General features: G+C 40.3%; 1 protein-coding gene across 4 annotated transcripts; it reads left to right on the top strand.

Moving 5' to 3' along the window:
* Window positions 1–3,819: 3,819 nt before the first annotated feature.
* On the top strand, window positions 3,820–14,944 carry tfap2c (transcription factor AP-2 gamma (activating enhancer binding protein 2 gamma)). Of its 4 annotated transcripts, none has more exons than XM_042090297.1 (9): window positions 3,820–3,834; window positions 5,749–5,936; window positions 7,199–7,645; window positions 7,841–7,892; window positions 9,253–9,324; window positions 10,034–10,256; window positions 11,582–11,700; window positions 12,967–13,108; window positions 13,429–14,944. In XM_042090297.1, the coding sequence occupies exons 2-9, from the start codon at window positions 5,889–5,891 to the stop codon at window positions 13,721–13,723; spliced, it is 1,398 nt and encodes a 465-aa protein (XP_041946231.1). In that variant the 5' UTR covers window positions 3,820–3,834; window positions 5,749–5,888; the 3' UTR covers window positions 13,724–14,944. The 4 variants fall into 4 exon arrangements, with proteins under 4 accessions (XP_041946231.1, XP_041946228.1, XP_041946232.1 ...); XM_042090295.1 differs by lacking the exon at window positions 3,820–3,834 and adding an exon at window positions 5,541–5,648; XM_042090294.1 differs by lacking the exon at window positions 3,820–3,834 and having other exon boundaries at window positions 5,532–5,936.
* Window positions 14,945–16,584: the final 1,640 nt, after the last annotated feature.

Here is a 16,584-nt window from a genome sequence, read left to right as displayed (position 1 = left end):
ATATGCATAACCCCCCCCCCCCCCTCCATGCCACAGCCGAACTGTGGCCACACTTATACATTTTCTTAAATAGTTAAATATATAGATATATAGACTTTACTTTACTTTATTTCTGCATTGTTGCACTGTTGACTTACTCATTTGCACTATCACCATGACCACTATCACCATTGCACTACCACCATGACACTCATTCACACAGAGCACCTTAGAGCACCTTACCATACCTTACTATGCACAGAGAATCACAGGCTCAGTCCCTGCCTCAGTCATTGCAAGCGCCTCTGATTTATTAATCACCACTATGTGGATACTGTTTTTAGAATTGATTTAGATTAAGTGTTAGTATAATTTGTAATTTTGTTATTTGTATTTTAGTATATTTTTATATATTGTATTAAGTGTTAGTATAATTTGTATTTTAGTATATTTAGCATATTCTTTATCTTCTACTGTCCTTACTGCTTAGTTGTGTTTTTATATTATATACTTTAATTACTCTTCTGCTGTTAAAGAATGTGTTTGTCTTGTATGTATGCTGCTGAGACCTTGAATTTCCCCTGGGGATCAATAAAGTATCTATCTATCTATCTATCTATCTATCTATCATCTTGCTCCTCCTTGTCCTCTTCCTCTAACTTCACCTCCTTGTCCTTGTCATCCTCTCCCTCTCACTTCTTCACCTCCACATCCTCCTCCTCTTCTTCCTCCTACTTCTTCACCTCCACATCCTATTATTTGGCCTCCTCTAATTCTTACTCTTCTCACTCATCCTGCTCCCTCCATTGTACCCATTGTACATTACCTGTGGCATATTTATAGTGCTTAGGCTGATTGCAAAGTGAACTAATCTATCTATTACTAATTATTATAAAACAGTTTTCACATGAGAAAGTGTGCCAGAGAGCTGGCAAAATAGTGAAAATAATAGCCATACATGTGTATAGATTTCCTAGAAGTGTGTTGATCATTTGGAAATTGAGTGTAAAGCATGAGTTGTGTTTACAGTTCCGCAAAAAGAGTGCTGTGCAGTGAATTGTGCCTACAGTTGTGCAAAGTTTGTGTTACAAAATTGCAAACTGAGTGCAAAGCAGTGTTTGTGCTTTTAGTTTTGCGAACTCAGTGAGTGGTTTTGCTATAAGTATTAATAGTTTTAGAAATTGTGCTATAAGAATCACGGTTGAGTTTAAGCATTCAGAAAAAAACTGTAAAACATTTGCAGATCTCAGTTACAATTTTTAGCAAAACACATTATCATTCTCAAAACACATTCTGCACTCTAATGCACATGCATCCATACTGGTAAACACAAGTGGCAAAAATGAAATAGAAATAGACATACACATGTCATTGATTAAACACAACCACTCAAAATTGGTTTCAAATGATGTGACAAAACTAATATAAGCCAGTTCAGAGAGCAAACAGGCTGTTGAAGGTGGAAATGAGAATGGATAAGAAACTATGTGAGGATGCGGATGAGTGCAAATGCAAGATGGGGGACGAGGAGGATGGGGAGGATGGCAATAAAGAGGATTTTTAATGGGCACTGTAGTACAGTGCATTGTAGGCTGTGTACTGTACAATACTGTAAACAAATCGTATGGCCCTGAACATTGTGCTTTCCATTTGTTTACAGTACTGACTGCTCAATAGATTTTGACTGGTTGCAAGTTCATATCAACAAAGAACAAGAATCAAACTACAAGTTTGTGAGATGCAGGGTAGGCTACTGTAAAAATAGGGGTACAAAGAGGAGGAAGAACAAAAAAAGGCAAAGAGCAAAGCAAAGTAGTCATTTCTACTTGATGTTTTCGTTCATCAAAAGACAATGACGGAAAATATTACATTTGTTTTGAGATTAAACCTGTACTTCTCCCTGAGAACTATATGTTTTGAACAATGTGTTTTCTATTTACTGGTGTATTGTTTACTGACTGCTTGATAGTGTATATCATTTTGATCACTTTGTTTATGATTTGAGAGCAGTGTTTGATTTTGAGCACAAGTAAAAACTGTTTTGAAGCTAAGTTGATTTTGAGCACAGGAAAATCTGTTTTGAGGTGAAAGTTTCATTTTGAGCACAAGTAAAACTGGTGCTTGAAGCTGAGGTTTTGTGTTTAATGTTTTAAGAAAATGGGGCAAGGTTTCAGAAATTGTGCTTAAGCAATTAAGAAAAACTGTAAAACCATAACTGTAAGAATTAATTGAAAGCAAGGTGAACAGATGAGTCTAAACATTTCTTGAGAGTGGTCCTATGGTTAATGGCAGGTTAATGGTCCAGGCATCTTTGGATTGTTAAGTGCTACCAGCGCCCTGGTTTCTCAACTGGTGCAGGCAACCATGCACTGGTGTCTCTCAACAGCTGCAGTTTTGGTTGAAGCTGGCACGCCTGCATACTTCAAAACAAACAAGTCTGTGACCACAACGGACAGTCAGACAAGTCTGACACTAGATGCAAAGTAGAGAATAGAATATGAATGAATCCAGGCACAATTACAGGTATGTTCACATTTAAGATCATAGGCTGTGGCATAAATAATAAGTAAAAATCTGACAACTTTCACTTGTATTGGAGTAATATTTGACAAGGTGTATCTATACTTTAACTTAAGTAAAGGAATTGTGTACTTTGTCCACCTCTGTGCATACAGTATGTAAACACACACACAGTACATTGGCACCATACCTTAACTCACTACAGTCACTAGATGGCAGCAACGACTTGTATGGGAAAATACGTTTTGTAGATGTTCTGCAGTTGAATTTCTGCCTGACAGCTTTGATAATTCATCTTAACTGGAGCAAGAGTTAGTCCTTTAAACATCAAAGAATATTATCTAACCACTAGGCCTACAGTATTAAATCGTAGTCTCGGCCTGCGGAAGAATGTTGCTGCCACGCCAGAAAAATAATCAGTTGGCCATCACGTTCATGTGAAATGTTTGTCATAAACTTTGAAAATGTTTTTGCGTTTAAACAATATATTTTTCTGCAACACTGCACCGTGGTGCAATGAACTAAGACATGACATTCAGATAAAGTGATTTTAATTTGTTTTTTATATGAGGCCTTAAATGTCAGTTTTGGTCCAAGAGGTGACAACGACTGTTTCGGACACAGTTGCTGAGTCACTCGTTGAGCCCGTATGAACTATGAAGCAGCTTTATCTTAACCTATCTGTCCTTCAAATGGCCAAAATTATATGTTGGAGATAAATGAGAACTAGTTTATGGAGGTTGATGTGGTAGGTGAAGAGTAGGCTACAGAATAAATATCAAATTAATGTAGGCTACTGTAGGCTACCAAGGAAAGAGCTGATGCTGGGCTATTAGCTAAACGACAGCAGAATGTGGAATGAATTAAGAACATCAAGACCATCATCAAGCAATAAAAATGTTGCTCTTAACTGAAATGCTCAGAAATAAATTAAATGGCCCAGACGTGGATAATTCTAAATTCTACATATAGTAGACCTATATCGGGCTACTAGGCTACTAAAAATACCTGAGGCCAATAGACCTGTCTGTGGCGATTAGATGTTCTTTTCGATCAAAAAACTGACTGATGTTTTCAGTTTTCCTTTATCTTTGTATGGGCCTAAATGCAGAGACTGTGATCTTGAAATCTTGTGATACGTTCTCCGGGGGAATGAATGAAAGAGCCTCAACGGTGAAGACTCTCAGGTGTTTCGCTTGAAGCGCATGCGCGTCCGGGTGCATCCAGGTGTAGTCAGCGATGGAAAGCCCTCGTGCAGCCATCAGTTGCAGTTTTTCGGCAGGACTTGCAGATCTATCCATGCAGATGTCTTTACTAGACAGGCTAGACTGGCGGGTAAGTTTTTGTAGACTCAAATAATGTCCCTCGCATGCTATAGCCCACGCCTTGGTTATGAGACAGCAAAGACTTTTTAGATAGAATGGTGGCATGATTGCTCAACGTGTATAACCTCGTTTAAGCTGATTATGTCAATGGGATACAATTATTGTAGCCTAACTGGCCAACTTGTCGAAACAATATAATTTCCATAGGCCTAAGCTTATTGCTATTTAGGGTATTTTACCTAGAGTAGATTAGTGTAAGCGCATGTCAGCATATTGCATGTCAGTCGTTAAGAAAAATGAAAACAGGTGTTGTGGTAAGGCAACAATGCAACAATAGTGGAGCGGAGAAGATACTTTAAAATGACTATATATATTGAATATTGAAATAGGGCCCGCGTAGCGAAGAATTCATGGTTCAGAGTCAGTCAGGAGGCAATTGACGTATAGTCTATATGAAACACTAACTGACTTTGACAATCGATAAGGTGTTCAAATTAGGCCTATTCTTTTTTGCAAATACCGTTGCTGTTTTGCATAATTTTAGAGATAATCCTTCCAGATCTTTGTGGTTTAAATCAAATGCTTAACATTTTAAAGGCTATCCCCCAGCAGATAAAATAGGCTGCTTTGGAAGAGGAAGGACACTGTATGATTTAGCTTATTTAATTTAGTTGTCCAACGGAGACATAGGCCTATTGTTATATAGGCATAGTGATAAATATATCGCTTTTCTAGGCTACTATACATATCTGAAAAGTCGTTGTTATTAGGCTACTATTGTCATTATTATTGTTGTTGTTGCGGTTGGTGTTTGTGTTGTTATTACTACTATTATTATGATTGGCCTATTATTATTATCTCTACAATAGTTTACTACAACGCCCACATGTTCATATTAATTAACGATTATTTAAAAAACGGAAGGCCTACTCTTAATTTTCGCCTAAAGGCTTGTAAAAATAAAGTTGAAATGTGCTATTTTAATTAATGTATAATTAATGATGAATGACGATTACCAGACATAAGCAGTGAGATATATTATCCAGTGGAAGAGCCACACGTTCTCCTTTTCTTAATATATAGCCTGTGTGCGTGTGTGTGTGTGTGTATGTGTGTGTGTGTGTGTGTGTGTGTGTGATACACAAACAGTTAATTTACAAAATACCAAAGATGATCCCCAGTTAAGTCAAATAGATAAATCCACAAAATGACCACAAAAGTGCCTAAATGGAATCAATCCCAGTGTTGGCCTGCATGGCAGATAAAACAGGTTGATACAAATAGTAAGATACCTTCTGAATTAATTAGTGGTTCCATGGGCTAATGTGAATGAGTGTTCTTGCATTCAAATAAGAAATGTTTGGTATAGGCAAATTAAATGACTTGAAACCAACAACATCGACCAAAGACCACTATAAAGGCATTCGCTGCTGAATAAAACATAAGACTAGCTTTATAAACGACAGTTTTCCTAAATCTGGTTTTATCTGCAAGTCGAATGCAACACATTGTTCCATTTCTTATTAGTTCATTTGTGAGCAATCTTTGTAGGCTACTTATCGAAGTAGACGGACAGTGAATTTATTGGTCCTCCAGTGTTGCTATAGCCAATGGGCGATATATTTCCTTGCGTTACGCATGACATCATTGGAGGGCCACGCCTACTTGTAGTGGCAATGCAAATATAGCGTAGATCTGAAGCGTTTTATCAGGAGTTAGAAGTTCCGTGGGATTGAACCGAAACTCGTTGGCCGTCAGAGGGAGTCGAGTTTCTCATTTCTGCAGTACAGCAGTTTTGGTGTCACTTGTCTCTGCAGCTTCCTTGTAAGCACCGGGCTCATCTTTTTAGGCTACTCATTGCGAGCAGCGTTGGGATTTGTGCCTCACTGATAGCACAACTCTTCATAAAGAATATTTTTTTTAGTTACAGAAACTGTGTCTCGTGACTTAGAACAAGTTGATGCCTGTTTACATTGAACAAATACTCAAACTATCTGGATTAAGGATTCGAGGACAACCAGCTCTTCAGTCTTGTTTATCGACTTGAAATTCGGCTGTCTAAACATGTTGTGGAAACTAGCAGATAACGTAAAGTACGAGGAGGACTGTGAGGTAAGTGGACCTAAAACTTTAAACAGACTGGTTGAATACGTTTTGAATGGAGTCGACATTTTTAATAGATGAAGCTGCAAATGGTGGTAACCTAGGAGGTTGTAACCACCGCGGATAGACCGACTAACTCTCATCAGACAAACATGCTGGCCATCATCAGTTGCATAAAGTTTTTGCAGTTATGGTTCATGGTTCACAATTTTTCACCTAGGCCTGCATTAAAAAGAATTAGGCCTATGTTTATTTTTATTAAAATAAAAATAAATAAATAAAAAGTCGAAACTCTCCAGTTGCATCTCCTCTAAGCCGAAACTTTAACAGCTTACAATAAAATAACTTCTAAAAAATGGAAAACACGATAACAATGCAATGTGACCATTGTCTACTAATTTGTTAAGCACCAGTTTTGTTTTCCAAGTTCCCGTCTTGACGATCGAAACAGCACATTTCTCTGATAATCTGGTAACGTTTACCAGACTTTTTTTTTTCTTATTCATAATTTTCTTTTTTATTGTCTTGTGAATTTGTCTTGCTTCTTCGTATATTTGCTTAGAGAGAAGTAGGCTAGTCCTCGTAAGAAGGACTGACAGCCAACATAAAGCTAGGTCAGGCTGACAACCCACTATCACTCACGGACAAATGGCTGTTTTGGCAGCATTCGTTTATTTATTAGGCGACAACTTCATTGTTATACCTTCATCCAAGAAACTGTGTGGTCATTGGGTTGCCTGAAACAGTTAAGACTTGTTATGTTTCTCTGACACTTAGTCTAAACTGCACCGACTTGTTGAGGACAGTTTGATCCGTAAATTTCGCGCATTGCAACACACCCAATAAAAGCAACCATTCCATTGTACATTCTGGTTTCCCGTGAAAAGGAAGTCAAATATAGCCTATCCTACTTTGGGCTGACTGACATTACAGACCAATAACAAATGTAGAGCCTAAATAAATAAAATAAAAAATAGTTCTAAATGCGAAGTAGATTTACTGTTCATTTAGGCCTAGGCCTACTTCATCTCTAAATTAACATATTGCCTCACTTGAATTATTTGAGTTTCGACATGACACTGCATCTGTCGTCGTTAAATCGAATAAAATATATACATCGAAAAAGTAGGCCTGGGAATATTTTAGGATGGTCAAATCATTGAATGTCAAATCATTGAATGATATATATATATATATATATATATATATATATATTCCTATCGTTCCTGAGGTTGCCCCTAATATTATTGATCTATTTACCTTTATTTCAGGAAAGACATGATGGCAGTAGTAATGGAAACCCAAGATTACCACACTTGCCCGCCGTGAGCCAGCATCTCTATAGCCCGGCACCATCTCTGTCGCATTCAGGCAGCTCCGACTTCCAGCCGCCGTACTTCCCTCCCCCCTACCAACCTCTGTCGTATCCTCAGTCCAGCGACCCTTATTCCCACATTAGCGACCCTTTCAATATCAACTCTTTACACCAGTCTCCAGCATCCACCCAGCAGCAGTCATGGCCTGGTCGTCAGAGCCAGGAGATTGGACCACGCGGCGGCCTCGCCAGCCAGATACTCGGCCTGGAGGGTGGCTCGTCCGGGGTGAGAAGAGAAGGGTTTCGACGACCGGAGCTTTTACCTCCTCATGTTCAAGGCATCGACTCTATTGGAGAGAACATGGGGCTGCATGAGATGGGTCACGGTTTAGACGATGTTCAGGTGGGTGTTTATAACCTCTTAACCATCTTAACTTTGATTGATGCTAATGAATAAAGCATGTCTTGGGAAAATTAAAGATGTTTGGCAAAAAGGCCCAAATTCTTCGCCCAGCTATTTGTATGTTGATATCCAGCATCTGTGTTCTCTTCAGTGGATAGCCACAGTGTGATTAACAAAACTGTACTTTTCTTACAGCATGTGGATGATCACAGTATTGTAATGGCAGACCAGACAGTCATCAAAAAAGGTTTGTTTCAAGCTGTTTATTGGGTTTTGCTTTATTGCTGTTAGAAATATCAATTAGTCTAAGTTATTCAGTAGAAAATTAAGAAAACTATGAAGCTGAAAACACTATGCACCAGTATTTGCTGCACAAGAATACAATATATGTATCAGGCCTACTCATTTTGGTTTAATGATGCAACAAGTGACAGAAAAGGAACCCCAAAGTGCAGTGTGGTGAAAACAGAGTTGCCTTTATATTGTAAATATAATAAATACATTAATCATATTAGAGAGCACCAATCTGACTTTCTAGCCAGCACTTCAGTTTTTGTTCTTTTTGTTGTGGCATACTGCATGAAAAAAGTCTGAAGGAGCACATCTACCGATACTTGTTCAGGGGGATTGTGAGGAGTTGTGGTTGTTGTAGTTCATATGTATATCCTTTTTAGTCAGGTGGTGCATTTCAATAATCTTAGCCTGATCCCGAGTGCATTCTAGCTCCAAAGAGAAATAGGTGTGCTGATTCAGCCAGGTAGAATTCTTTGAAAATGACAGGCTAGCTGACTGACACGCTCTGAGGGTTGGGCAATCTTTAAGACACTGTGTTGAAGTCCAAAAGACTCCTAAACGTTTTGTTGTTGAGAACGGTGATCTCTGCTCTTTTCAATTTTCAATGAAGGGCTGTCACAGGGTTTAGTTTACTGCTTTCTCACGTACACGCAAGACACACACCCAGAGACATGATCTCACACACACATACATACAATTCCACAAGGATAGTTTTCAGGCAGGTATGCTTGGGGTGTGGTACTTAAATTCAGAAAGTCATGTCTGTCTTTTGATCTGACTTGGAAGATTTCTCTGCAAGAACTAGCCAAGACGTTTTTTGGCCTGGGCTTCGATTGATGAATATAAAAAATGCATGCTGTTTTGTTTTGTAATTATCTGAAGGACTTCTAACAGATGTATAAATGAATGGATAATTAATTGAGATTTTAAAAATAATTACTGTGAGAATATGCTTATCTGATGCAATTCAACTGTCATGGTATGTTTTCCTTGGACCACAATTTCTTGTGTATCCCACTAAATATAATATAGTTTAATCTTTTTTTTTTGTCTTACACAAAATTACAATAATACAACAATAATAATAAGCACACAATAAAAGCACATCAAGACATGCTGATATTTCCTATGATAATTATAGATGCTGTGACATTACAGATATGCAGAATAACGTCACACACAGAGTTAGACATATTTTACATTTGCTATTTTTTGTATGTGGTTTAGTATGGTCAACCGAGTGCTAAAAGCACACAGGGAGTTTTATCCTAGTGACTAATAATGAACCTGCTCCCTTGTGATTCTTGTCTCAGTATTAGGACTAAGAAGTGGCAGGAACCATGATCGCTTACAGAAGACTTATTTTGAGGGTGGCTTTCTTGCGGGTGAGGATTAAAGTACTTGGCGTGTGTGTTTGCCAGTAGTCAGATCATATGTCTTGAGAGCCAAATACCTAAACGATGCTGCATTGCTGTGGTGTACCTGAAAAGACAACCCAAGTTTGTGAGGTGAACGGTCTTGGGCAAGTGTGATATTCCATCAGCGGTGTAATAGTTGCTCTCCAAGACACATGGGAATACCCCCCTCTCTCCCACCTCCTGCTCCCTAGAGGAATGATGTGTTGGAAGCTTACGGGAATGTCCATGATATTGACAATTGTACTCAAAATATTAGCTTTAGGTGCACTGTGAAATGTTAGCTTGGGCAGTGTTTAGGCTTTGTGTGTGATGGTAATGTCCTCATAAAAGATTGCTTTATAGGTATTTTATCATGCATGTCTTTTTGTCGATTTCACTTGGCAGTTTGGACCTCAGCTGAAGTGGGCTATACATAGTTGTATGGTTGCAAACTATAAAGCTGTTTGTGCCGTTGACCACATATAACATTTCGGAACCTATATTTTAGTCATTTACCCTCATGATCATTTTTAAATGATTAGTGACAGCTATTGAGAGTGAAAGGTGAAAAAATTGTGGTAGTAAGGATTCACTTCGAGGGGCACCTCTCCATGCTCAGTCTTACTCAACATTTTTATCTGCAGTCCAAGGGGCTGAAAGTTTAGCTTATTTACAATCTTACATCCTTCCCTCCCAGGCCCAGTGTCTCTGCCAAAGGGGAACGCCCTTGGGCTACCCTTCCAGAAGGAGCAGCTGCTGGGCATGGTGTCCAACCCCACAGAGGTCTTCTGCTCGGTGCCTGGACGTCTCTCTCTGCTCAGCTCTACGTCCAAGTACAAAGTGACGGTGGCGGAGGTGCAGCGGCGCCTGTCTCCCCCCGAGTGTCTCAACGCTTCCCTGTTGGGGGGTGTTCTGCGAAGGTGAGTCAGGTCAATGTGTGCACAATGTTAGCTGCGGCTGAAACTTGAACTGTTGAACAGATTTTCCTCGAAGAACTAGTGACAAAAGTAGCTCACGTAATTATGTAGACTGTACGTGCGCGTCTGTACAATGCTCAAATGCAATCACAGTCATAAGCACTGTATATTCATGGTCTTACCCATATTTGGCCATCTATATTTCATCCTCTGGTCAGATTCCAAATAAAACTAATTCAATTGACTGTGGAGCTTTCATAAAGACTTAAAACAGTGACCTTATATGTTTAAATATTTACACATTGTTTATAGGAAGTAGTTTATTTACATATTTTAAGGTGTATGTGTGTGTGTGAAGTGTCATATGAAGTGAAGTATCATATTTACATTTGTGACATGAGAATACATATGTCTTGTTTTAAGGTTGTGTATTGGGATTATGTAGCATTAGCATCAGTGTGTCTTGGGAGTGTGAGTGTTTGCAGTGTGTGTTAGGAGTCGCTTGGCTGATTATGATTGTTGCAGAGCAGTTGACCTTGTGCCCCATATGTCAACAGTCAGTTGCTGTGGGGGCTACAGTAGAGATTGTGGGGTGGGGATGGTGTGTGTGTGTGTGGGGGGGGGGGGGGGGGGGGGATTGACCAGAATCTGTGTTTTTGCTAAGAGAGCACGATTTCCCTCTCCCATGTGCCCCCTGCTATACAGACACACACACACAAGCACACACACACACATAAGCACACCCTCACTCTGAGGCCCTGTAAAGTAGGTCACACAGTGACATAAGAGGAGGATGAGGGGGGCTTGGGAGGGTCGCTCACACGCTTCCCCAAAGATGCTGCTCTCTGCCACTCACCACGGAGAGTGCGAGGCCCGGGCATCAGTCATGTGGAAAAACGAATCGGCCACAGCAAGTGGGGAATCTCTGTGTGCGATTGTGCATGTTTTTGAGTGTGGAAAAAAAAAGAGAAAAAAAAAGCTAAACACAAAACAATGTTGGACTAAAGCATCATTCCCATCAGCGTTCGTTAGGTCAAAAAAGCATCCTTTTGTCTGTCTTTTGTCTGCTGCAGCTGACCCGTCGACTGGGCTCCTTCTCTTATTTCTCTGTCGTCTCCGTTACTGATATCAGCCCCAGGGCACCATGTTTTGCAAGAGATATTTTAGGAGGAGGATAAGGAGTTTCATTCAGCATATTGTGTAAATAAAGAATAAGCCTGACATGTCGTAATGCTTTGCAGTGCATATGTCTTTCGTTGGGGTAATGTTTAGTTTGTTTGTGACTCTCGCAGTGGTCTCATTTCCTTCATCATTTCATTGTTTCACAGGGCCAAATCGAAGAATGGTGGACGGTCCCTGAGAGAGAAGCTGGATAAAATCGGACTGAACCTGCCAGCCGGACGGAGGAAGGCTGCCAACGTCACACTGCTCACTGCACTAGTAGAAGGTACACCATATCATGTCTAATAATACTGAAACTTCTGTTTTATCATTGATCTGTACACTCTCATGCTACTGGTTCTTCTGGAATAAAGAAATGTATGCTTTTGTGACAGTGCAATAGGAGGTATGCGAACATAGCACAACCTACACATAGTAACAGCGCTGGGATCGTAGGGTTTGTTGGTGTTGTTCGGATGACTGTTCATTTAGCTATGTGTTTCTAATTAGCTTCTCACTGTCCTCCTTCCATCTATAATTTTAAACAGATAAAGCCATTGCCTATTTTGTGGCTCTGTTCAGGCAGACACTGGCACAACTATATGCCAGTGATGGCAACGTCTAAAATGTCTGCCCCTAATGTTTAGTGGTAAATAACTAACAGCCTACTCAGAACTTGACGAACCGGAAAGCAAACTGATAAGGAGAGTTGTGCAAATCTGCCGTGTGTTTTGAAAGATGTAATTGTTAAAGCAAAGTTAAAGATGCTAGGCAGCCCATGTCAGGTACCCCCCCCCCCCTCTTTTGTCACTAAGAAGCATGTGAGGATCATATAGAGCCTTCTGATGTGTTCCTCTGATAAAAGGCAGCGCTGTTCGTTCTCTTCACTGACATTTGTCTTCGTTCTCTGGAACACATCCAAGTAATGATTCATAAGTGATCGGGACTTTCTTACTGGGATCACGAGTCTGCGAGAGCCTCCAGCCACATGTAATACTGTGGAGTTTTATTTATTTATTTATTTATTTATCTCCTATTGCTCTTCCATGGCATTCTGTGCCATGGACAAGGCAGCGGGGACATGACTGGGAGGCTGTGTTATTTAAAGACCTTCAAAGCTGAAGCGAGACTTATTATCACGTGTTTGTTTGCCAAGAGGAGAGGCTGACCTTAAAAATGGAGAAAGTGATGTGCGTGTCTATCAATAAGTCGCTCTGTGGGCTCCGTAGGCCGCTCAGACGCCTGTGGCCACAGAAGCCCATTAAGAGTGTACAGGATGACTCCGCCAACCCCCAATGCTCAGAGGGTGTTATCATCTCTGAACACCACCCCCCACCCCCCCACCCCCACACACACACCCAAAGAAACACACACACATACATACACTTAGCCTCAGCAACAGAGACGAATAACTGATTTGTTCAATCAGCACTTGGTATGCCTCTCTGAATCTCGAGGCAAAGACATATGGCTTGGTGATATGGGCTTACATCCTGGTAGTCAGGAAAGTTGCTCAGACCCTAACTTTGTTTCTGTCTCTGCTTGTGTGCAGGAGAGGCCGTGCACCTTGCCAGAGATTTCGGCTATGTGTGCGAGACAGAGTTTCCGGCAAAAGCCGTGGCAGAGTACCTTGGCCGACCACATGTGGAACGTAATGAAATCAACTCCCGCAAAAACATGCTCCTGGCTGCCAAGTAAGTCCTCATGTGAATGACTGATTCTTACAATGCCTCATCCATTAATCCTATGTGTAGTCTGCAATACATCTTGCAATTGAATGAAATCCACATACAATATTTGAATATGTTGTCTTTTCAGTGTTTTACTGTTTTGCCCTCAGATTACCACTGCTTTGTGTTTAAAGCTGTAGCACCTCATCGCAGTGTAGAGACTAATTCATTAGTGACCAATTGAATTACTGCATACACATACAAATTGTACAAATGTCTCTCCAGTGTAAAGCGAGTTGTTTTTGTACAGTATTGTGAGTATGCTTTTCCTCTTCTCTGTTCAGACAAATCTGTAAGGAGTTCACTGACCTGCTGAGTCAGGACCGCTCCCCGCTGGGGAACTCTCGTCCCGCGCCTATCCTGGAGCCGGGCATCCAGGGCTGTTTGACCCACTTCAGCCTCATCACCCACGGCTTCGGATCCCCAGCCATCTGCGCCGCCATGACTTCGCTGCAGAACTATCTGAACGAGGCGCTCAAACAGGTGGACAAAATGTACCTGAGCTCGGGCAGCGACACGCAAGGCTCGTCCGACGGCGGCAGCAAAAGCTCGGAGAAGATGGAGAAACACAGGAAGTGAGGGACCCCAAGCACTCCCCCACACCCCCCACGCCTCCGGACAGGAAATAGACTGTCACTCCGACTCTTACTTTGTTGCGTTTTAAACCACATTACAAACTTGTCACGTGTTTGTCGTTGTTTGCTATTTCAGTTTTAGGTCCTGATTTTGTCCATTTGTCACGCACCTACCCTCCAAGTCTGTGATAGCCATTTTTTCCCTTGACATTGTTTGAAATGAAAAAAGACATTTAACACTTCTTTTTGTCTGTCGGTTCGGTCTCATTGAAGCTCTCTGGGTCCCACGTGTGCAAGTGGTCGACAGATTTTTATGCAACAATAGTGGCCTTTGGGCACTCTTTTTTTGGCAAAGGACAGGCTTACTTTCCCGAGGACATCATTTCAAGATGGCTGGCTGCGTCAGTCTCTCTCATACTTTGATTGGGTGTGTGTGTGTGTGTGTGAGTGTGTGTGTGTGTGTGTGTGTGTGTGTGTGTGAGGTGGGCACGCAGTTTCCTCTGGCTTTTCCTCAAAGGTGCTGATTCCGTATTGGACGCGCAGAGAACTGATGCTGTATTTTCAGAAGACGTTATTTGTTCTTTGCTCGTACTTTCAAATGTCTTCATTGGCAACAGTGTTATTGTGTTTTTGACCATGGGAGTGATATAAGTTGTTGAATGCGAGATTGAAGTGTATGCATGGGTGTGAATGAATTCAAATATGTATTAATTAATACCTAATAAGAATGATGAAAAGTATATGTCATGGTAAGAGCAACATTGTCATCAGTAAAAGGTGAAATGAAATTAATTTTCTTTGTGGAATTAAATTATCTGGAACTGTAGTCATAGACATTCAAAGATTTAAAAAAGTACCCGTGAGTGCTAATATAAATGAATAGAAAGCCATTTGTTGTATGCATGTATGTCTGTATGTATATACATTTGTATATATGTCTTTTTAAAGGAGTGCTTTTAATTAGAAATAAGACAAAAACTGAGGATTTTTTCACTTACCTTGACCTGAATGTAAATATTTTCTAATTTATGTTGTAATTTAATGTGATCTGTAAATATTGGTACATTGCTGGTGTAAGGTTTAACTTTTTCAAATGTGTTAAACTTTTGTAAATGGGTTAGTTTTTTACCCTTTAGTGACTAGACAATGGGAATGATATGCTTCCCATGTATGTGTAAACTTTCAAAGGTACTGGGGCAAAAAAGAATAAAAACTTGATGCTGTTTCTAATGTCATGTGTCAGAGTTCTGCCATTTTGGATTGTTTACTTACTAACATGAATATAGATATAGAACTGTTGCAGAAATGTTCACTTCGATAGCCATTCAGCACTGTCAGTGAAGCATGCCATGGAGGATTTGGTGCCAAACGTGTGTGTGGAGATTTAAGTAAATGGCAAACCAAGCAACTGTAGGAACATCAGTATCTGATATTTCCGAGCAGCATTGAAAAGCATTACAGAGACTAATTGTAATTATGGTTTGTGGTTATAATTTTCAGTTGCACATGAATGATATCTTAGGGTCTTTTTCCTTTCAAAGAAAGTCTGACGTTTCCTCTAACATAAGCAATTCAAGTCAATTTAAATGGTCGTTCACTTTCCAGTGGTGTATTATTATGCCACGACATAGTTTTAGACTATTCATTGTAACCACATTTTGAACAACATAGCTTTACTATTATTGTGACTTGATGACATCTGTCTTAAAGTATTATTTCAAAATCTTGACAAATGGCAGATCATTGCCTAGATTAACATGGCTTTATGGTACATAAAGAAACATGCAAATTTGGTAGAAAACTAAGACTTATTCTATTTATTCTAATTATGTCAAGGCTCAAAATACATGTCAAACCTATTTTCTCTTCAACTGATTTATGTTAGGTCCATGCTCTCTCCTACTTTACAGGTAAAAGGTCAGCGCCTTGTACAATTTCAAGTTCCTGTTGCCACACATGTGATTGTGTGTTTTAGCATGCGGTTAGCAGAACACTAAACGCAGCCTCTCTAGACGAATGCTGGCTGTCTGACTCAGAGAGTGCCTGACAACAGGGCAAGTGTGAGCTGCTCCCCCCAGAACCTGTCCGACCAGCAGTGTGGCTATGGGGCCCGGCCTACCGTTGACTGGAGTAACTGCCTTCAGTTACCCGGCGTTCATTTTCAAGGGAAGGCTGAAAGATGAGATGTGACTTGCTTTGACTGCTTTTTTTGGTGACTGGCATCACACCTTTGCTGCAATGCCAGAACCGCAGTAACCAATGGCAGCGCCTGTTTGACATGTAGCTGTTGCTCATTTGCAAGTTTTGTGCTAAGGCAATAAGTCTGTGATATAGTCATAGGCCTCTGTACCGTGTATGCTCTTGGTTGTTTGTGAAGATAACACACACCTTAATGAGTCAGTTAAGGTTTTCCTGCTGTGCCAGCCTTCTACTGGAGTGGTTTATTTGCATTGGCTTAGTCCAATCTGTCATCACAGAAATGTCATCAGGGTTTTACTCCAAATTAAAAACACATTGTGGATGGAACATTGCGTTTGAGGGGTATTTATTAGGAGACACGTTTATTTTGGACTGTGAAGGATAGTAAGAAATCATGTTTGTGCCTGTCTACTGTATGTGAAACAGCACAGAAAGACAGTGTGTATCTGCAGCTCGTCTTCTCTTGTTTAAAGAAAGAACACAGATAGTGTTGATACAGTATGGAGGACTATTCATGGGCACTGTCATGACTTTTTACACACAGACTCAGTGAACGGCATCTGGAGTTGTGACTTGTTCTTGCTGAACATGGGGAGGGAATGCCTTGGCTAATGCTACTAAAAAAAAGTTAAGAGTAGAGATGTTCTACTCTGTCAAATACCCATC

Source organism: Alosa sapidissima, chromosome 4, assembly GCF_018492685.1.
Source record: "Alosa sapidissima isolate fAloSap1 chromosome 4, fAloSap1.pri, whole genome shotgun sequence".
NCBI classification, from domain to species: domain Eukaryota; kingdom Metazoa; phylum Chordata; class Actinopteri; order Clupeiformes; family Clupeidae; genus Alosa; species Alosa sapidissima.
The sequence above is the reverse complement of the archived record's forward strand: the minus strand, read 5'-3'. Positions and strand labels throughout refer to the sequence as shown.

Excerpts from the sequence above, each read along its gene's own strand:
- tfap2c (XM_042090297.1), top strand. The coding sequence starts at position 5,889 with ATGTTGTGGAAACTAGCAGATAACGTAAAGTACGAGGAGGACTGTGAG. Across the intron at positions 5,937-7,198 it reads AGTACGAGGAGGACTGTGAG|GAAAGACATGATGGCAGTAG; the intron begins GTAAGTGGACCT and ends CCTTTATTTCAG. Across the intron at positions 11,701-12,966 it reads GCTCACTGCACTAGTAGAAG|GAGAGGCCGTGCACCTTGCC; the intron begins GTACACCATATC and ends GCTTGTGTGCAG.